At 40.2% G+C, this 21,695-nt stretch overlaps 3 protein-coding genes across 7 annotated transcripts in view; 1 reads left to right on the top strand and 2 right to left on the bottom strand.

Annotated features, from left to right (window-relative positions):
* Nucleotides 1–2,450: 2,450 nt before the first annotated feature.
* rfk (riboflavin kinase) lies at nt 2,451–7,045 on the bottom strand. The gene is made up of 4 exons (XM_079361899.1): nt 6,491–7,045; nt 5,069–5,220; nt 4,562–4,664; nt 2,451–4,467 (listed from the first exon to the last, which is right to left on the bottom strand). The coding sequence occupies exons 1-4, from the start codon at nt 6,570–6,572 to the stop codon at nt 4,295–4,297; spliced, it is 510 nt and encodes a 169-aa protein (XP_079218025.1). The 5' UTR covers nt 6,573–7,045; the 3' UTR covers nt 2,451–4,294.
* A 3,401-nt stretch (nt 7,046–10,446) lies between these two features.
* Nucleotides 10,447–12,756, top strand: LOC306828496 (beta-1,3-galactosyl-O-glycosyl-glycoprotein beta-1,6-N-acetylglucosaminyltransferase-like). The gene is made up of 4 exons (XM_079351008.1): nt 10,447–11,145; nt 11,256–11,349; nt 11,593–11,997; nt 12,107–12,756. The coding sequence occupies exons 1-4, from the start codon at nt 10,850–10,852 to the stop codon at nt 12,590–12,592; spliced, it is 1,281 nt and encodes a 426-aa protein (XP_079207134.1). The 5' UTR covers nt 10,447–10,849; the 3' UTR covers nt 12,593–12,756.
* Nucleotides 12,757–13,957: 1,201 nt separating this feature from the next.
* LOC306828358 (uncharacterized protein) overlaps nt 13,958–21,695 on the bottom strand; it is a 43,541-nt gene continuing 35,803 nt past the window's right edge. For 3 of the 5 annotated variants that reach the window (XM_079350773.1, XM_079350774.1, XM_079350775.1), the window contains exons 13-20: nt 21,470–21,637; nt 20,689–20,788; nt 19,593–19,724; nt 18,807–18,893; nt 18,366–18,464; nt 17,899–17,940; nt 15,970–16,002; nt 13,958–15,120 (exon numbers count right to left, since the gene is read on the bottom strand). In XM_079350773.1, the coding sequence (XP_079206899.1) occupies nt 15,090–15,120; nt 15,970–16,002; nt 17,899–17,940; nt 18,366–18,464; nt 18,807–18,893; nt 19,593–19,724; nt 20,689–20,788; nt 21,470–21,637 (692 nt within the window). In that variant the 3' untranslated portion in view covers nt 13,958–15,089. The remainder of the gene's footprint in view (nt 15,121–15,969; nt 16,003–17,898; nt 17,941–18,365; nt 18,465–18,806; nt 18,894–19,592; nt 19,725–20,688; nt 20,789–21,469; nt 21,638–21,695) is intronic. The other 2 variants (XM_079350776.1, XM_079350777.1) reach the window with 2 other exon arrangements.

The raw sequence follows: 21,695 nt of genomic DNA, 5'->3' as shown, positions 1-21,695 counted from the left end.
ACGGGCTCTCGGGGTGACCAACGGTTTTAATAAATAATTAAGAATTTGCAATTAAAAACCTTAACAACCAAAAGGCTTTCACTAAAACCCAGGGTTTGGGTTAGGGTAGGGTTTGGGTTAGGGTAGGGTTAGTGTTAGGGTTAGGTTAAGGGTTAGGGTTAGGGTAGGGTTAGGGTTAGGGTTAGGTTTGGGTAAAAGCGCAGCGTCCTCTGGGGGACGCTACGGGGGGCACGGGCTCTCGGGGGGACCCACGGTTTTAATAAATAATTAAAAATTTGCAATTAAAACCCTCCTTAAAAACCAAAAGGCTTTCACTAAAACCCTCTTAAGACACTCTAAAATAGGGCTAGGGTTAGGTTAAGGGTTAGGGTTAGGTTAAGGGTTAGGGTTAGGGTTAGAGTAGGGTTAGGGTTTTGGTTAGGGGTTAGGGTTAGGGTTTTGTTTGAAGTCTTTTTTTTTACAAAGAAGTAAAACAAAAAGTGAAGATAAGGATTTCTTTTAAACATCAGGGAACATTGTGTTAACTCTCATATTCCTTTTTGTTTCTATGTTGTTTACATTTCCTGAAATGAATCATTTCAGTTACAAATTGTTTGTTGTGTTATGCATCATAAAAGGATGCAGTGCGTCTGTTCCTCTGATAATCTTACCGGCCATGGTTTGAGTGTTTGAGTGATTTATTATCACGCTGAGAAAGGCTGAGTGCTCAGTGAGCCTTTTCCTCTCGTTCAGGCGTCTGTTAAATCCTACCATCTGCGTGTCAGTGAACATCTCATGATTTTGTTTAGAGACTTGGTAGAAAGAAAGACATCTGAGAATTTCTGTCTCCTCTTATGTTTTGTCTTTAGGGTTCAGCACCTGGCTGCCGCTGCTTCCTTTAGATGAAAAATAAAACAAATCCCATCATGGGAAAGTCAGCAGAGATTAAAAAATAACAACAACTGACCTCCCTGGTTCCTCATCTGTTTCACTAGAGGTGATAAAAAAACCACATTGACATCGTTGTTGGTTTTAATGCTGCATAAAGAAGCAATAAACAAACCGGTCTTTTATTGTAACCATTTACTGAAGTATTCAGAGATTAAAGGCAGGGATGGTAACTAACATGTTACTGAACAAATACATCCAAAGGTTCCAAGTGAATGATCTGTTAAATCATTCGCTCCAAATGGTTTATATGAAAATCTTCTGGTATGAAAATGGAGTCGGCCAATTCAGTAAGTTGCTGATTTTTTATCATTTAATTTTAAGATATACTATACTTTACTTTCTGATAATTCCTGAGGGAAATTCTGGGATGCACTTTGTTATTGAGAGACATGCATATGCAGGGAACACACCAGACAGTGAGGGTGTTCGGTGCCTTGCTCAATAAGCAGCATTTATGTTGCTAATTAGCATGCTAATTTGCTAATTAGCATGCTGATAACCTTAAAACTGCACTATGTAGATTTGGTTATTTTGAATTTTAAAAAAAATTGGGGAAGTGAAACAATTCTCTGCTCTATTTTCTGAACTAAATGCACAAACTTTACTTCGTGCAGCTTTAATTGAAAGTGTTGCCACCAATTTTATTTTAAATTTTATACCAAAAAAAAAAAAGAAGATAAATCACTCAATGAAAACACTTCAAAATCGATGTTTTCTGACAGAAATATGTCTCTTTTTGTCCGTGTCCTGACGGGGTTCAGCTTTTACATGCACACCTGGGAGGCTCCAGGTGGAAAAAGGTCGGGGATCACTGGTTTGAACTCTGTTATGAGTTAATGGTTTCACGATACGATTCCACTGGGTTAAATCGGCTTCTGCCGTTTAAACCTTTACCCTGAATACCAAGCAAACAGGCCAAGTCCAGTGTTTTATCTCACACTGGACTCAACAAACAGACAAAACATTAACTCAAGGACATCTGCATTAGACGCTTATAAAGTCCTGAAAACACGACTCCTACAAAGAATGTGTAACTAAGGAATGTTTGGGCAGTAAGAGTTCATTTTCAAAGGTTTTTTTTTTTTAAATTCAATCTTTGAGAAAACTACAGGAGAAAATGTCAGTTTTTAAATGAAAGTCTGATTAGGTTAAATGTAATATTTGAATCTGTGCAGGGACGCTGCAGGCTGTAGCCTACAAGGACACTGACATGAAGGCAGGTGTGGAGTCTTTAAAACAAACCTTCGTCTTCAAAGCAAACCATGTGAAAATCCTTGAAGATTTAGAGGAAGAATGAGCAACATCTCCCTGAGTCCTGACCGTCTACAAGGAGTGAGAAGCGTGAAGCTGCTGGAGGAGAGCGGAGGCGTCCTCAGTTTGTTTTGGTTTCATGCTGGTGCTCGAGTTCAGGATATTCTTCCTTTAATGCAGGTTTATGGGTTTTTTTTGTTGCATGTATTCTAAAAAAAAAAAAAATCTTAACACTTTTGCCTCGTATAAAGGAAATAATGACTCACCGCTGTATTTTGATAAAACTATTTATTTGTTAAAATGACGTTCATGAACAGAAGAATGAGAAACATTAGAGATGTATGGAGCTTTAATATTACATGCAGTAACTCTGGTCCCTGTGTAAACGACAGATGGATGAAGGTAACATCCTTCTAATGAAGACGCAACAGGAGGGTTACAGGGAGATTTCTTTGTGTACATTGATGAAGGAACAGTGAATGGATCATTCTAGGCTTTCTGCTTTGCTGCTTTTTTCTTTCAGTTTGCCTCACTGCTCACCATTTTCACGCATCGGGACAAACTTTGACTTTCCTGTCAGTAAAGAAACCGACGGAACAGAAACTCTCAGCTCTTCTTTGAGAGGATTACATGTGTTAACACACGTCAGCATTTTTCATTCGCAGTCACATCTTTCACCCCCCCGAACATTTCAATGAACTAAAACACAATCCTGAATTCAAATCCCAAAATCACTCAGCTAGACTTTTATATATATATCATCTTTTAAAACAAGTATGTACAAGGCTTCAGAGGGTTTTACACGTTTGTAGTTTTGTCTTGTTTGCTCTGTAGAAGTTAAATAGGTGCAAGCACAGACGCTGCACACACACACACACACACACACAGACTTAGAAAGAGCAGAGGTGCTTCAGATGACGTACAGGGATTTGACAACAGTTTTAAATAGAATAAGAATGCGATGTTTACAAAGATCTTCACTGTACTGTAGGTTGTTCTGTTCACGCTCCTGCAGGATCGTCTTGTACAGTTTGTGGTTGGTTCAAACACCTCGAGAGTTTTGCCCTTTGTAACTATCAGAGCAGAGAACAAGAGATGTGCGGTTTGTTTTTTTCCTTTCTGCTCATCTATCAATGATTTACCGTCTGTAACTCGCACACAGAGAGCAGCAGACGGAGGCTCTGACTACCAGAGAAACTACAGAAATGAAGCGTCCTGCATGAGAAGAGCACTCAGCCTTCACTTTCCCTCGACTATCAGTCGTTCGTCAAAACTTCTTTATCCATCCAGAGAACAGCCGAGCTACATTTCAGTGCCATTCAGTTATCCAGAGGACAGACATGTTATAATGAGCTAAGTGACCATACTGTTGGTTATTAGATATTCTGTCTACGTGAATTAGATTTTCTTTTTAAATAATGCAATCAAAACACTAAATCTAATCTCCAGTAAGACGGCCTGATTCATGCTGAGGGCTGAAAGGAGAAAGCAGGAAGCGAGGATACTTTTAACAACATTATATTTATATCATTTCTAAACGTAATCTCCCCGTTTGCACACACGTGACTTGCATTTCACCACACTGTTGCATAAAGACGTTTGACGGTGTGTTTTTGTGACAGGTGATAATGCCCAGACTTTCTCTCTCTCTCTGACCAGAAAGAAAATGCAACAGACGGTGACAAAGTCGGGGTGTTGTCTTCGCCCCGTGGCTCGGTAGTGATCAGAAAGTTACGTTTGAAGCTTCTTTGTGCTTTTCTTTGTGTACAGAGTTTTAATGAACCGCCGCCGCCGCCACCGCGAGCCCTGCTGCGTCACATACATGATTAAAGTGGGAGTCACATGGAGTAGTGCTGTATAAGAGGCAATCTGGTATTACTGTACACAAACAAACATCATTGAATACACGATGGCCGAACAGGAAATTAAGCAGAAAAATAATTTAAATTAGTATAAAAAAAAAAGAAAACAAAATGAGAAGTCCATGTGCAGCCATGGCAACAGCAGAGCGATCTCAGAATGAGGCCGTGCATTTTAATGAGTGTGTTGTTCTGATGTGTGTGTGTGTGTGTGTGTGCGCGTGCACACAGAGGGGCGCAGTCACAGCCAGCTGTCAGTGACCATTCATAATAGTCTGTGACGTGGACGCGGTGTTGGCGGGCAGGGTCGACGGCGAGCTGCCAGCGCTGGTGAAGAAGTTATCGTCTCTCAGTTTGAGATGCTCCGGAAGTTCCAGTTTGGCCTTGGCCTCCTCGATGTCGTTGTTGATGGCCGTAATGAGGGCTTCTGAAGGCGGGACGAAAGCGTGAAGAAGAAGTCAGAGAGAGAGAATTATATCTTAACAGTGAGAGTGAGGATACAAAGAGCGGAGAAGTCGTACCAAGCGAGTCGTAGCTCCTCTCCGGACGGATGTAGCCAACCATCACGACGCTGAGAATCTCCCCGTAGAAGTCCTCTTTGAACGTGTGGATAACGTGAGTCTCCTAGAGGCAAACAGCCATGCAGTCGTACGTTAACAATAATTAGACCTGTGGAAGTTTAAAATATGCATCCCAACATTTTCACTGGCAGCCCGTCATGTGGAGGCATGTAAACTGTACCACTTTCTATGTGTCGTCTCGTCTTCTCCTCTGTGATTAAAAAAAGTGAAACTTCTCATTTTAGGTAAGAAGTTCATGCGCTGTATTTCTCCTGAATCTTCACGTTCATTTTACTCTTTTTAAGGTTTTAATTTGTGGCTTTATCATGATGGATCCAAATACATTAAAAAGGAAGTTTCCCATTTGAGACCTGTTCTTGTTCCCAAATTCTGTCTACACAACGAGCATGCCTGTCCTTCAGACTTTAAACACTACGCTCAGTGAATGCTGCTTCTTCGGGGCCTCACCATGGATTTCTTGGTGTTTTTGTAGTACGGGTTCCAGCCGATGCTCATCACCATTTTGTACACGTCGCCATTACCGACACAGGCCCAGCCGTAGTAGATCCCAGTGCTGATATCTGCTGGAAGATGGTCCACCACGGAGTCGGGGAAATTGGCTGCAGAAAGGAGAGAGACGGAGGCGGAGGAAAATAAAAATGTGTGAAAAGAAGTTTCAGTGTCACTCTTGAATTTCTTACAGAACTTTAAACATCTCCACTGGAAGGTTTTGTATAATTTCATGAAAACCTTCTCCCTAAGGGCGGCGGTGGCCTAGTGGTTAGTTTGTGCCCCTCATGTACGGAGGCTACAAACTGAGGACAAAAATGTGTTCGTTTATTGGCATCAGGAAAATCTGGTCCAAGCCTCAACTGGCAAATTGGTGCAACTCTCTCTTATTTGTGACTCTATCCACTGGAGCGTTAAACATCTGTTAAACTTCATCCACTTTAACCAACTCACACATACCACATTAAAAAAATTATTCATGCTCATTGCTAAAAACACATTGAGTTAAGTGTGTTTAGTATCAGTCTGTAACTTAATGTTTGGTTATCAGTGGTTCCCCAACTTTTTTTTTTGGGATCATGACCACGCTGCAACTTCATAAAACTCCTCAAACGTCGAAAACAGAAACAGCTTTTTGATCAAAGCTGATGTGTTTTCAATCATATAAGTAGTTTATCTACTGTGATGCAAATAAACATTCATTTAACCCAACATAGAGGCTTTTTGTTTAAAGGATTAATGTTTAAATATTTACTAACTTACTTAAAGTATGAGATAACATTTCTGCACAATGGATGGTGATGGTGGGCCCACAGTAGCCTGTGTTAAATGTTTTTATTGATCAATAAATAAATGCACATTTCAGGAGATCTCATACATTTTTAAAGGGGACTCCGAGGTTGGGTAAGCCTGGTGTAATGGTGAAACGAGTGACCGTGTTAACGGGAGACCTTGAGCCGTCGTAGTTACCACTGCCACTGAAAAAATAAATCTCAAATTAATTACTCTTCGTGTAATTAAAAAAAACAAAAAACGTTTAATCTTGCATTGTAATGGGGAAAAAAATCAACTAAGATGCATTTGAGAGGATTATTTCTGTTTCCGGCAGCTGTGGTAACTACGACAACGGACGGAAAGACACCAGATAGCACGGTAACTTGTACAACCGCAACACCGGCAGACAACGACAACGAACGAATATGCATTTGTCTACATTAATATTTTAAACAGGCAGGAGGCGTTTGGATCATAACTCGAGCTTGGTGTGTCAGTGATCAAATGTCACCCTGACTGTTGTTGATTCAGACTGACTCAACCTCGTCTGATTAAGCTAATGTCGGAGGTTAGACACGTAAGTGTACACGCAGGTGATTAACTCACCTGTGGGAATCCCGAGTTCTTTGCTTCCTCTCCCGAAACCTCTGATGACCTCTCCCCGGCAGAAATACGGAAGGCTCTTCATTGTTAGTCTCCAGGTAACAGCTGGATCTTGACGGACGCTTACAGAATGACCTCGAAAGACACAGGGAAGAGGAAGTCTCTCTCTGATATCAGCTAACAACAATCAGCAGCAGAGCAGCTCTCTACAAAGTTCAAAGTCCGTTTTTGTGTTTATCTTGTGGCTTCACCTCGTTTCTCTCTTGAGCCGGATGAAGTCGAGCTTTTTAACGATAGGTAAAAAAAAGTTCCCCCAAGCTTATGCTAGCTTAGCTAAACACAGCTAGCTGCTCTGTTCCTTAAAGGGTTAAATCCACAGCAGGTAAAACGGTGAGGTGGCGGGAAGACGACAGTCTGGACTCAGAGGTCCACTCGCAGTGTGATGGTGTAAAAAAAATAAACCCCCTAGTGCCCTTTAGAGAGCCGCTGGTGTTACATGTGTTTCACTCATCTGCGTCGGTTCCGTTAGTATTAACGCTTCTGCTGACGTCATTGGCCGCGTGAGCAAAGTAGGCCGAGAGTCGCGTGTCGCCTTCAAGTGGTGTGGGAAATTCAGCAATTTGAAAATGGTACACTTAAGTAAGCAGTGGTTTCTGCTGGCCCACCTCTGGCAGAAACGAATTATTTTTCAAGCCGTCTCTACTCCTCACCATACACATCAACTTAAAGCAGCGGTTCTCAAAGTGGGGTCCCGTGGGGACCAACAGTGGGGGCACTCTGTATGTTTCAGTCCAGTTGATACGGTTGATACACGTTTGCAGATTTACTTTTAAACCAAACCACAAGAGGGCGCCACCAGAGCTGTCCTCTTTAGTTCAAGGCCATAATATAGAAATAGAAACCCCCCCCCCCCCCACACACACACACACACCTTACACTCTGTCACAATATTAACTTATCAGTTTATTAACATATAAACAGCAATCCCTGAATGTCGTCTAAACAGTCAGCAAATAGCCTACTGTCAGCGTATCGATAAAGTTGTATAGGCAATGGAAGACGTTAACTTTAAATCTGATTCAGAATAGATAAGAGATGAGGATCCTTAAGGGCTACATTATTTTAGGCCGTCTCACAGACATGTAGCTGTATTTGAAAATGCCACAGTGTTTCAATAAGGCCTTGTGTATAAATGCGTCTTCACTATGAGCAGCTGTAATAGTGTAATAAAGTGTGTTGAATGCATAAAAAATTGGCTTGCCATAAAATTCTTTGAACACATCAGATGACTCAGGCCTGCATGATAAGTCTGTGTGTGAGTGAGTTGGTGGATGTTACTTCTGCCTCATGACTTTATGTGACACTCAAAATCAGGCCTTGGGACAGAATGTAATGTAATAAGAATGAAGCGCAGTTAACAGGCTACTAAAACTTCATAACATCCTTATTTCTGAGCCACTTTTACTGTTTCTTAATTATGTTTTTTATTTGTTTTAAGCCACTTCCTTGAGACCCTACTTATTGAATTAATCAATTACCAAATGTCATCAGTATACCATCACGGTCCTAGAGGAACATTTCCTCTCTCTTTAGTACATGGTTAAAATAATGACAGACAATAAAGAAAACTCGACTTGGCTTTCACACAGTGTGATTGTTTTTTAAGGTAGAAACAGATGCTGTATAAGACGTGTAAAATGTGGTAGTACTGAGAGGGTTCGGCCCATGTTGGATTTTGGTGTCAGTATTTCTATTAACACGATATAATTAGAGTGTTTTGTTACGATGCTGTCTACTTTTAAGAAGCTTGGAGACAAATAGTTGTCATTATGTGTGTAGTCAATGATTTAGTCAATATATGCAAATCACACAGCAGACAGAGGCCTCACCCTCCTCCTCCTCTGAGATCTTTGTCGACCCCTCTAGGGGGGGCTGGACTCCGTAAACCGATGCTGTAGATGTGATGTGTGTCGTGTAGCCTGATGTTTGTGACGAGTGATTAATAATGTGAACGTGTAAAATGTGTCACATTGTTTTTTAAAGTCTTTTCAGCAGATATATTGGATTCTCCTGAACAGAAATCAATATAACTTTCAAGATGACCCAAGATCACATTGATGCTTTTCACATTCCTGCGTTTACATTTACGTCAGTCCGAAACCAAATCTGTGCAATCTGCCATAGTACAACGCTGACTGTCCTTTTGAGTCTCTCAACACTGCATTTTATCGTCGCTATGGAGAGGAACAAGCTCAACCAGTACGACCCAATTATGTGTCTCTAAACGTGGAGACAAAAGGAGACGTGATTACACTCAGATGTGTCTGCTGCTTGATGGGGGCTCAGGTAAGACAGTTTTCATGTTATACTGTTTAAGAGAACAGATGTTGTAAATGATACATGTCGTGGTTAACCTCAGATTATTTTTCTTTCCTCGAGTCGAGACAACTTGTGGTTTATTTTCGCTCTGTGATTTTGTTGTTTCTTATTTGAGGAAACTCTGAATTAGGTGAACATAGAGGAGAGTTTGAATCCTAAATCAGCTCGTTCAATTTATCTTATTCTTATCAGTCTCTTGTGATGATCTTTTCCCCATTATTACTTCAATATCTACCTTTATATTTTTATATAGAAATAGATTTAATGGCATTCTTCACTCCCACTGTTCTTTGTTAATCGCAAATGTGCAGAAGAAGGAGTTAGTCCCGTGTGTTGTGAGAATAAGTTTCTGTTACTGAGAAGTGGGAGGTGATCGAGACCTGGAAGAACAAGGTCGGCCAGCTTTGCATGAGTGAAGACAGCGTATAGTCAACTTGATCCATGGGGATTGAACTTATATATATATATATATATATATATATATACATGTGCTATCTATCAACAGGTCAGGTGGTGCACAGCGGTGTATCGTTAGAGCCTTTTACTCTCCTGCATGGGATCCGTCAAGAGCTCATATAACTATCTGAAGAAATAATGTCTATAACAGCAACAAGTTAGAAACTAAAGACTGGATTTGTTCTTGTGAATATAAAAAATTTGCATCTCATGTGGCATAGTTTAAAAAAAAGTAAATCAGATAACTTTCACTCAGACCAGGAAAGAGTAATAATACCATATAACAAATAGAGGTTATTTTTTTTAAACTGGGTTACTCATAAATTGTTGGTTTCCTTTCCTCTATTTCTCTCTCTGTATATCGTGTGCTGTTTAAACACGTTTGTATCATATATGTTCACTCTATGTGCTACAGGCTACTTTTCTGATCTGACGAAACAGATATCTTCAGGTGTACATACATATACACACACACACACACACACACACACACACACACACACACACACACACACATACATAAACATACATATACATACATACACACACATACACACACATACATACACACACATACACACATACATACATACACACACACACACACACACATACATAAACATACATATACATACATACACACACATACACACACACACATACATACATACATACACACACACACACACACACACATACATAAACATACATACACACACATACATACATATACACATACATACATACATACATACATACGTACATACATACACGCATACATAGACACATACGTACATACATACACATACATATACATATGTACAAACACACACATACACACATACATACATACATGTTGTTTTGTGTGCATTCAAGGACATCTGTCAAACTAATGGTGCTTCATAAGGAAGCCCTAAGCAGACATGTGTCCAAACATTTGACTCCGTTTTCCCTGAGTCATTGTTTTCTTAAAATCTTCACTTTTATATGTTGAAAAAAGCACAAAACACGCATAGCAATAGGCTATATTATTATATATTATATTATCTTGAGTGGGAAATGGATGTCATGTTGTTTTCTGGTCACAGTGCCCAGAACATTGTTTGTTTCCGAGAAAAGGATGCCATTGTCGAGAGAAGATAAGCACTGACAAAGAGATGAAAAAATCTGATTTAAAAATCTTCCATCTGTCACGAGATGAAAAGATGAATGAGTCACGATCATGAGACGACAGCTGGAGAAATATACTACAAACATTTAAGGTCACATTTTTATTTTAGACTAGAAAATCATTTGTTTGGCTAAAGACTGACATACATTATGGATTCTCTTCTTCGTCTCATTTTCAGGTACGAGTTTGAGTAAATGAGGAAGAAGTTATGCAGTGTACCAGAGGAAAACGCCTCAACCAGATAGTTTGGAATTTATTTTAAATGACGTTTTTTTTTTTTTTTTTCCAGGGTTAAACGATATGAAGCCTAAGAGCAGCTAGAACGAGACACACTGTGAAAGCTGAAAGAAAAAAAGATGCTGCGGCAAAGACGGCTGTTTATAAGGCTCAGCTTGGTCCTGGGATCTGTGTGGATATATATTCTGCTTCATCGCCCAAAATCAGCCTGGGATCCAACCTACATGCTGAAGTACAGCTGGCTGGAATACACAGACGAAGACAGCGGCGCAGAGAAAGTGTGCAACTGTCCAGCAATCCTGCGAGGAGAGAGGGAGGCTATCGAGCAGGCCAAATTACTGACCATCACTAAAGACTTCCACCAGAGTGTGCAGATCCCCGATGAGTATTATATCAATGCAACCCAGGACTGCAGGTTGGGATGCTTTAAACTGATTTTAAATATATATTTATCCGATTTAATTAAAATTGATTCAGCGGAAATTCCTTGTGGTGTTTTTTTTTTTCATTAATGTGAATTTACAGGAATTTCAAGCAAAGCAGAAAATATCTGACCTTCCCATTGAGCCAGGAAGAGGAAGACTTCCCCCTGGCTTACTCCATAGTTGTGCATCATAAGGTATGCTGAATCTTAAGCTGACATTTTTAATTTGAATCAACTTCCAAAAAAAAAAAAAAAAAAAAAAGAAGAAACAACTTTGGTTAAACCGTTACTTCTTTTCTTTGGCTGAAGTTAGACTCCTAGCTTTTTTTTTTATTGAATCACGGGAGTGCTTCTTTAACAAAGTAAACACGTGTGACAACATGTATAGCCTATGAAACCTCACAACATACCCGACTTCTTCTTTGTCCTTTCCTACAGGTGCAGAACTTTGAGCGACTGCTGCGAGCCGTCTATGCACCTCAGAATTTCTACTGCATCCACGTGGACACAAAATCCGAAGCCTCGGTCCTCTCTGCCATCAGGGGCATTGCCTCCTGTTTCCCAAACGTCTTCCTGGTCAGCCACGCCGTCAGCGTGGTCTATTCTGGATGGTCACGCGTCCAAGCCGACCTCAACTGTATTGGAGATCTCTATGAAAGGAGCACCAAATGGAAGTACTTCATCAACCTTTGTGGCCAGGATTTCCCTTTAAAGACGAACTTGGAGATTGTGAGGATGCTGCATTCACTTCACGGGGGGAACAGCTTGGAGTCTGAAAGAATGCCTGAAAATAAGAGGCAAAGGTTTTCATATGTTCACAAGTTAACTAACGGAAACATCGAGGTAGGCTACTTCTTTTGCTGCATTAATAATTCCCACAGTAACTTGATGCTCATATCAACTTTAGTAAATCTCCTATAATCATACTAATTTACTATTTCCATTTTCTCAGCTGACAGAAGTACTGAAGGAGCCACCTCCATTCAACATCCCTATCATGTCAGGAAACGCCTACATAGTGGTGAACCGAGGCTTCATCCGCAGCGTGCTGGAGGACAAGCGAGTACTGGCCCTTATTGATTGGGCCAAAGACACCAACAGTCCTGACGAGTTTCTTTGGGCAACCATCCAAAGACTCCCTGGTGTTCCTGGATCGACCCGGCCCCACCAGAAATACGACATGACCGACATCAATGCGATCGCACGGCTGGTGAAGTGGATGTGGCACGAGGGCGATGAGGGGTCGCAGCACGCCGTGTACCCAGAGTGTCAGGGAAACCACGTCAGGGCGATATGCGTGTACGGGGCTGGTGACCTGCAGTGGCTGATTGAGAACCACCACCTCTTTGGCAACAAGTTTGACGCAGACAGAGATCCCATCGCTGTCTTCTGCTTGGAGAAGTATCTGAGACAAAAGGCCCTGGCTGAGTTACGTTAGTGTGATTGATTTTTTTATTTTATTCCGTCTATATGACCCAGAGAAACACAAGAGCACAGGAGGGAAGACAGTCAGTGTCAGACTACATGGTTAACGATGGACATACTGGAGGTGTCTTTGTTAACATTTTCTGCAGGATATATAAACCGTGGGCGGTTCGTCTGACATGTAAAGTGAAGTGGAGAACTTTGTGACAGAAAAGCATTTACTCGAGTACAGGACAAGAGCAGCAAAGAGATGAGGTGGATCACTTTGTCCACAGCAGGCAAACAGCAAAACCTAAACATTCATGAGAACTGAACCATGACACAAACCTTCACTGTGTAAATGCAGCTGCTATGTTGATTGGAAATGTTCTTATATTTTCATATATATATATATATATATATATATATATATATATATATATATATATATATATATATATATGACTTTTTGGACATGCCAGTCCACATTTTGGATTTCTTTGAATTTTGCCCAAATACATATATATCTATATCTATATCTATATCTATATCTATATATATATATATATACTGTATATATATAAATATGCAACTGCTGTGTGAGAAGGAAGAAGAGCAAGAATTAAGAAAAAGCCTTTGAAATGTTATCATTCCATGAAAGTCTCTGCATTCGGTGCATATCAACCAAATCACTCTTAGAAAAATGAATGAATGTAGACTGTGAGGAAACCAATGAGTGTGAATATATAGTTGGTTGGAAAAGTTGAAATAGAAGCAAGATTAAAAGAGCTGCAGCACACTGCGGCACCCCGACAGAGTGTCTAAGAGGAATATGTGTCAAACTGTGGTACGAGTACCTCTGGTGCTACTCTGGGAGTCTGTGATTGTTGCTTGTGAGAAAAAGTGCAAGTGGTGACATTAGCAGTGCTGGTGAAGCTTCGGCACAGTGTGAAAATAAGATTCAGTCACATGAAGTCTGGATTCTTTGGAGTGGCACAGAGAGCGAGCCCAGAACCTGGTCATTAATAATTCATATGCATATAAGGGATAAAACTGCATCCTGTGTAAACTGTGCATTTGTTAAATAGCTTTATGCGTCTGTATTTTGATGGTAGTACTTGGATAGCCACTATTCTGTGGCGGTTCTCACTGTGAAAAGTTTGAGAACCACTGGTCTTGAGGAACCGTAGGATCCGATGAGCTTGTTTTGTACATGTAGAAGTGCTGATAATAACTGAATGAGCTAAAAACAGAGAAGCTCTTCAAGGATCTATTTTTTTTTTTACAAAAAAGACAACAAGAGAGCTCAAGTGACCAAGTCTGCCTTGTTCATGTTTGTATTTGATGAAAGTCCAACCAGTAAATCAAAAAGAGATTTAAAAAAAAAAAAAGCTGAGTGTCGAGGAAGAACAAACTTTTAATGAAGTAAAAGCTTTTACACATTTTCCAATAAATTAATACTTTGCAAGCCAAAAAAACCCCAAAAAAACAAACGTGTACAAAGATAAGACAAAACGAATAAGAGGAAATCCCACCAGAAGAGAAGGCACCGTCTATACTGACCCCCCCCCCCCCCCCCACCACCCCCTCGCCGCCGCCGCCGCTGCCTCACACACAGAACTACGAACACGACTCAAACAAACCAGGAATAAAGTTACAAATCTGCTTTTCTGTGACTCTCGATCTCAAGCTTTACCGACTAAATGCATGCGACACATCATTGCAGCGACTGAAAACTGCTGTTTTGCTACCTGTTTTTTTCTTCTTTTCCCCACAGTGATAATACAGTGTTGATTGGAGTCGACTGACAGCCACTTCAAGATGGCAAGATGGCCAAACAAACCACACCAGCTTGTTAAAATGTCCCCCCCAAACAGGTTCATTCTGTCCTCATACTTTTGCGTGGGTCGACGACCTGTAATTAGCCCTGATTGAATACATCCAACATTTTCGTCTTAGTCAGAGCTGCAGGGCTCTCTGATGAGAACACACGTGTGTATTTGTGAGCACATTAGCTGTTATTGAACATCTGTTTACATGGATTTGGTTATAAGTTGAGAGAGTGGTGAGCCTTGCATTGGGCTCAGATGATCTCCACACTGACTGGAACAACGGTTTTAAAAAGGGGTACGGAGCCACAGACAAGTTGGACTAGTACATGGATTTAGCAAAGCCAGTTAGTAATTCCTCCAAAGATGACGTCAAAGAAAAAGAATAGCTTTAAAAATAAGCAACAAAAGGCGTGTGAAAGGTCGTAGTACAGGATGAAGCGCCTCTCCTTCGGCACAGTGGCAGTCTCTGCTCTGTAGATACGGCGACCTTCCACTCATACCGTCCTTCGTTTCCAAGTGACGTCCCGCTGTTATATACCGCAGCACGTTCCCCTCTTACCCGTGATGCTAGTTGTTGGGGGTGTCAACAGTGTGCCACACGCGTCATGCTGGAGGCTGACTTATATTCAGAGATGCCGCTTCAGGCCGTCAGCACGATGCGGGGAGGAGACAGGCAGCAGCCACGCGTCTTGTGTTTCGTCACACAGCAGAGTTTCCTCTCTTGTCGGCTCTGAGCGAGAGAAAGAGAGCAAACGTCGTTGTCAACAACAGATTCAGGTAACACGATATTCAACGTTAACTAGTTGCTTGTTAGCATGCTAATTAGTAGCGTACAGGCTGCTTATTAGTCATTGTACAGGACAGAGTGGAGACACTACAGAGCGGCAGCAGATCAGCTTCAAGCGGCGACCGTCAAGTTTCATTCTGCAAAACGTTTTTTTTTTTTTTTTTTTTGCTGAAACTGCTTTTTCTGTGAAAGGAGCAAAATCCTGAAACTGACTTTTAAGAGAGTCACCACATCCTGGTTAGTTCAGCACCAGATGTGTACACTGTAGTAAAACTCTTTTGAAGCCTTTTTAGTGTATTTATTGACCTCTGTACTATTGATCTTGTTTTTGATTGATCTTGTTTTTTACTGATGGCTCATTTCTACCTCGCCCGTGTTTTATAGATCAGTGTCGAATTCTTATCTTGCTTTTACGTTACTTGATTGACAGTAAAGTCTTACTGATTTCTTTTTCTTGCTGATCGGTTACTTTATCTCTGTTGTTACTGAACACTGTCGACACTTTATCATGTTTTGTCCTGTGCTGTGTGTAAAAGGAGGCCGACTCAGTGACTGCGAATCAAATCTACCTACGGGTTCAAATAAAGTAACCTTACCTCACCTCAAATCACCGTCGGACAAGTAAAGAAAAATGTTCAAACGATATCTTAGTCTCTGCAGGGACCTCACAAAGTCTGACGTGACAAACAGGGTAGAGTTTCTTATTATTGTTTGATGTGGAAGTATTTGGCAATGGTTCTTCTCTGTTAAATTTCACACGCTGGCAGAGAACAACAACAGCCTTCTACTTACTTCACTGCTGCGTCTTGTAATTCTGTATCCAGTCTGGTTTAGCGTTAAGGTAAAGGGGCAGAGGAAAAAAAATGTTAGTGAAACGAGGGACGGGGTGGTCGGCAGCCATGTTGTCAGTAAACATGCAGTTGCTGGGGATTGATTAGTAGCTTGTATCCACATTGCAATAGGAGGGTAAAAGGAAGACAAGCATCAGCGCTGTAAAGTAGGGACAAAGTCAAAAGGTGTGAAGCACAGGGTGCAATCATGTTCCAACAATAAACCAAACCAAAAGCTTCATTAGTTTACATTAAAACAGCATAACACTGTCAGACTCCAAACATGCTCAGCTGCACGAAGCATGATGAAACAAAGGTGGAAGCCATGGCCCTTTACACTTCTACACACTCCTGTTCACTCAACCTGTGAGTTTCAGTCTAGTCTAGTTTAGTATCAACATTCATCCTGAGTGATTGGATAAGAACTCAGCAGTACTTGTGTTTGTGCTTTACATCCCATGTGAGGCGTCTTCAGCGAGGACTTGTGATCAGGACTCAGGTGCAAACAGGAACTCGTACACGGGTTGTGTTTGAACGCACCTAATGTGTGTCGTTTTCTCATGGCAGGAGGCGGCATCGTTCACAGATTATCTGCAGATTGTGTCATATCTGGGAGCTGTCTTTATTTCTGATTTGTTGTGTGCATGACTTTCATCTCACAAGCAAAGATATGTGATGATGTTATAATTCTGCATGAAGCTTTAAAGGAAGAATGTACGACTTTTTTTGATCCAGTAGACGTTGCCTTCACCCTCTCTAGCATGAAACCAAAACAGACTGCTGTTTGGCCACACCTCCGCTAATCTGAAGTCTGCGCTCTCCTGCGGGGAACACGTCCAACCCCTCTTTACTCACGTTCACACGAGGGAGTTATGAACTGGAACGCACCATAATTAAAAATAATTACGCGCATTGCGGTGGACAAAATCGCCTGTGGTCTGCATTGTTGTTAGCAGGCTAACGTCAGCGCTCTTTGGTTAGCGTGTAGCTTCATGTTGAGCGTAAATTGACAAAGAATAACTGTGATCTAAAGACAATTACATGTCACACAAATAATCAGTGAGTGTGTTTTTCTTCTTCTTCTCTCGTCCTTTAAACACGGGGCCGTCCCATCCATGTAAACACAGCTCTGACAACAACACAGCTGGTGGGACTCGAGCTTCTCACTCATTGTAGACAGTCAGGACTCAGGGACACATTTACACAGATACTGGATTTCTGATGTATTTATGTGTAAAATGTCATTTTTTTATTCCAGGAAGGACAGCAGAGTTTGTTGTTTTCTTGTCTTTTTAAAGGCTCCTTTTCAGCACCTTAGATTTATACTTTGGAGCAGCTTCCAGGAAGTATTATTTATCTGCCATGCTATTTCTATTTGTAGCTTTTTGCATTGTTTTATTTGTTTCTTTTTTTTCTCTGGACCATTGTATAAAATCTGCCCAGTGACAAGAGATGAAAATTAGCCTTTTGGTTAACTCTGGTTTATTTACAGATTTTTAAAATAAAAAAAAATAAAAAAATGTCAAAGATCACTACACAACCTAATCGTGTTGATTTGTATTTGTGACATGGGAGTCACTTTGTTAACTGGTAATTAGTGCATGCTTCTCTGTTTTACTGTAACTGTTCCACTAATTTGTCACAGATGAAAAATGAAATGAAACCAAATAACAGGACGTGTCAAATAACAGAGGAATAATAAAAAAACAAAGAAGGAAGAAGGAAACGGAGAAGGGAGGAAACACAGTCTGGCTCACTTCAAGTCAAATAGGGCGACAGCCAAACGTCAGACAAAGGTTAATCTCAGCACGAGGAAATTCAAACATACTGCATTAAAGGGTATTTCCAGAAAATCTATGCAACCAACTTGTTACTAGGTTAGGCGAGTTACCTCATGCATGCATATTTGTGAACACTCCTCTCCTCGTCATACCTTAGGGCAGAGTGAGAGCATGCCTGGTTACGGCATTTAAATACAAGTTTGCACTAACTTTTTCTTTTCCAAAGAAGGTGACAGTCTTTTTTTTTTTAAGCTACTAACGCAGCTACTGGAGACAACATGGTTCTATGCGTCTTAGTTTCTAAATACCTGGCAGACAGGTTTTCAATGACCCAGGAGAAAAAGTGGAGTGGAATCCAACAAGACCGCAGACATGTTTGTAATGTCATTCTTTCACACCGGGATGACCGAGTGTCAGTCAAGGTTTAAGTCAACACATAAAGCAACATTAACAGCACGCTTTCAAATAATCTAATACATATTAATAAGCTGTTTTCACACAGAGGGGAAAGAAATCACTGTGATGCATTTTTACAGACATTAAGTGCAGCTTCACGCGATGGTCGAGGCCGACTTACTTGACGATACTGGGTGGAATGTGAACGTACTCCATTGGGATGATTTCTCCGAGCTCCTGCAGACTATTCACATACTTGATTTTGCTGCTGAATTTTGAGCTGCAGAAAAAAAAAAAAGAAAAGGTAAAGGGTTGTTTCAGAGGATCTAATGTATGGAGAAAAATGCTTGTACGCCTACAGGACGTGAAGCAGGTTTGCATATTGTCTTACAAAGCCAACAAGTGATTAGTTATTTAATTAATTAATAGATGTAATCATTTTCTACACAAGTATTTTTTCTGGCGTAAAGGTAAAATTTTAATTTCTTTTTTCTATTCTTCCCATCTAACCCCTAACCCTAGTTTAAAAATAATTAAAAGCCTTGTTTTGACTCCTGTCCCAAATAAAGACGGGGTCATATAATAGAGTGAAGTGAATAAATGCCTGGGTCAATAAGCAAACCTTATGAAGGGTCTGGTGATTCCCAGCAGAGTCCGTATGAACCAGGACGGATGGACGATGATGAACATTTTAAGGTTTTTCTTCAGTCTGTGGCGCAAGAGAAAAAAGTGAACAAAGGAGTGAATAAAAAATCTGTGATGTCTTTGTAGGCGTGAATGAAAACCTAAAAAGACAAAAGGTATCATGTTAAAGTCTGTCTTGTTAAAAGCAGCATGATTTGATTACACGTGTCAAAGAAGCATAAAGGTTAAACTTTCACCAATAAAAAGTCTGGAAGAAATGAACGATGAAATAAAAAAAAAAATCCTGTTGTTGAGAATAAAAATGGCAGACCTGATCAAGATTTTTGCTCTTGGATGTGAGTGGAGTCTATGGGTGGAGATACCAGGGGAGGGGATTATTTTTTTTTTTACCAGAATCCCACTGTGACATCACAAGGAGGGCACATTTGAAACGGAGCATTTTTTCTCTGTGTTTTAAGGCTTATGCAAACCACAAACAAAGGACTGGATGGATTTATTTCATATTTTGTGGGTCGGTAGACTCAGGTTACCCAAATGTGTTAAAAAAAACTGTAGATGTGGATTGTTCATAATATTTCCCCTTTAAACTAAATATTAAAATGATATTTGATCAAGAAAAGAAGAAATCCTCTGAGAGCAGAAATGAATTGTTAGAGGTGTTAAGTGTATAACAGATGTGTCATTTGTGATGCTGGTCGACCTGTGTGTGGTTTAGATATTTACATCACAGATGCCATTTATATCGTGTAGGTGTGAAAATTACCTTCTGTCTATCATTTGGTAACACTTCTTCATCCATGAAAAACCAGGCATCCTCCTGTGAGGTGTGGCGCCATTCAGGTAAACTATTATGTAATCTTCCGCAACCATGAGCTCCAAGGTACTGATGACATACCTGCACACACGGAAAGAGAAGAAAACGAAGACAGACATGTTGTCATCACTGCCGATAACAAAGGTGACACCAGGAAGTAGCATTCCCTCAGTGCTCCGTCTGCACCCGCCGCCTCCTCTCTGCACCACGCCCTCACCCGCTGACGTCCAGAAGAGGACCTCAGCTCACGCTTTATGCATACCACATGCCGCACACAACACAAACTCACAAAGCAGCCGACACACTGATTTAGTGGCAAACACACCTTACACTCTTTGTAAAATGTTATTTTTGGTAGCTTGTTCAGCTAAACTTTTACACCTTTTAAAGGGATACTTCACCCATTTACAAGCTGTGTATCATTAGAAACATGGTAGTAGTGTTGAATGGTCGTGAATCCAGCCCTCATTTTGCCCTGAGACGAGAAAAATATGTTTTTCTTTGCTTGAAAGTTTTCTTCATGTGATGCAAAAAGTGTCATATTGCGTCACATGAAGAAAACTTCCAGGCAAAGAAAAACATATTTTTCTCGTCTCAGGGCAAAATGAGGGCTGGATTCACGACCATTCAACACTACTACCGTGTTACTAATGATACACAGCTTCATACAAATGGGTGAAGTATCCCTTTAATTTAACCGTTTGTTTTTCTGGTTTTTGTCAGATCTTTAGAGACGGGCTGAAACGGCTTTAAGTGGAAAATACAGTATTAATAAATATTAAAATATCATGATTTTCTCCAAATTCTTCCAACTTTGTCACAAGTGTTTAGGATCAATGCAGAAATGTGTTTTATTGTTTGGTGTGAAAGAAAGAAAACGTAAATAAGTGTGGTTCAAAGTCAGTTGTGAAATCACCTGTTCTGTCTGAGCTCTGTAGTTTTTAAACGCTGGATTTAAAAACCTCGCTCAAAGTCTCACCTGAACTTTTACATGTCTAGTTTTCTTATCCACATACATGTGGCGACAAAGAGGAGCTTTACTTACAGAAAAAGGTTTTCCATGACATAATTGTAATTGGCACAGTTGCTGTCCGGTAAGAAGCATGCTGCAAACACGATGATGGCGTTTTGTTGGTCGTAATAACCTGAAAGCACAGACACAAAAAAAAAGACAATCAGAGTGATTGACTGGACTTTATTGTAAACAAATGTTCACAGAACTGTGATTGGCTCTGTTTGCACAAAATACATCTTCCTGCATGAAACCTCAAATATGACTTCATACTGTGATATTTATATTTTATATACTGCTAAAATTACATTTCATACTGTGATATTTATATTTATATATTTTATAAAAATTGTTTTTATATAGTTATTTTTTTATACTCTGCTATGGTTCATGTCTCATACAATGCACTATTTATATTTATATATTTTATAAAAATTGTTTTTATATAGTTATTTTTTTATACTCTGCTATGGTTCACATCTCATACAATGCACTATTTATATTTTACACCAGTCTATAGACCTGCTATTTGGTACTGTGCAATAAGAAATCTGATTAGTCTGTTTATCCATTTAATTTTAGTGTCTGCAAACTGTCAATAAAGGCATTCTATATTCTATTCTATTCTGTTCTATATTCTATACTCTAATCTATTCTGTTCTATATTCTATACTCTAATCTATTCTGTTCTATATTCTATTCTATTCTATACTGAACCACTCATTGTCACAGTTTAGACATTAAACACTTTGCTGAAATGTGTTTGACTTGATATTTGACACTACAGAACCTGGGAAATGTCTGGTTTTCTTACCTCCATGAGAGATGACTCGTTTGTACGGCTCGATGCACTTCATGTCGATGCGATGCTCCTGCTCTCCGATCACCACGCTCCTCCACAGTCTGCTCTCCTCCGCCGCTCTGTGTCCTGCTTCACTCGATGATGCCGCTCCTGCGCCCACGTTACACTCCTCTGAGTCTCCTGTTTGACAACGAGACAAACCAACAAACTATTTTATCTGCTTTTTTTTTTTTTACAT

This window comes from Symphodus melops, assembly GCF_947650265.1.
Source record: "Symphodus melops genome assembly, chromosome: 1".
Classification (NCBI taxonomy): Eukaryota; Metazoa; Chordata; class Actinopteri; order Labriformes; family Labridae; genus Symphodus; species Symphodus melops.
This window is presented reverse-complemented; position numbering and strand designations above follow the sequence as displayed.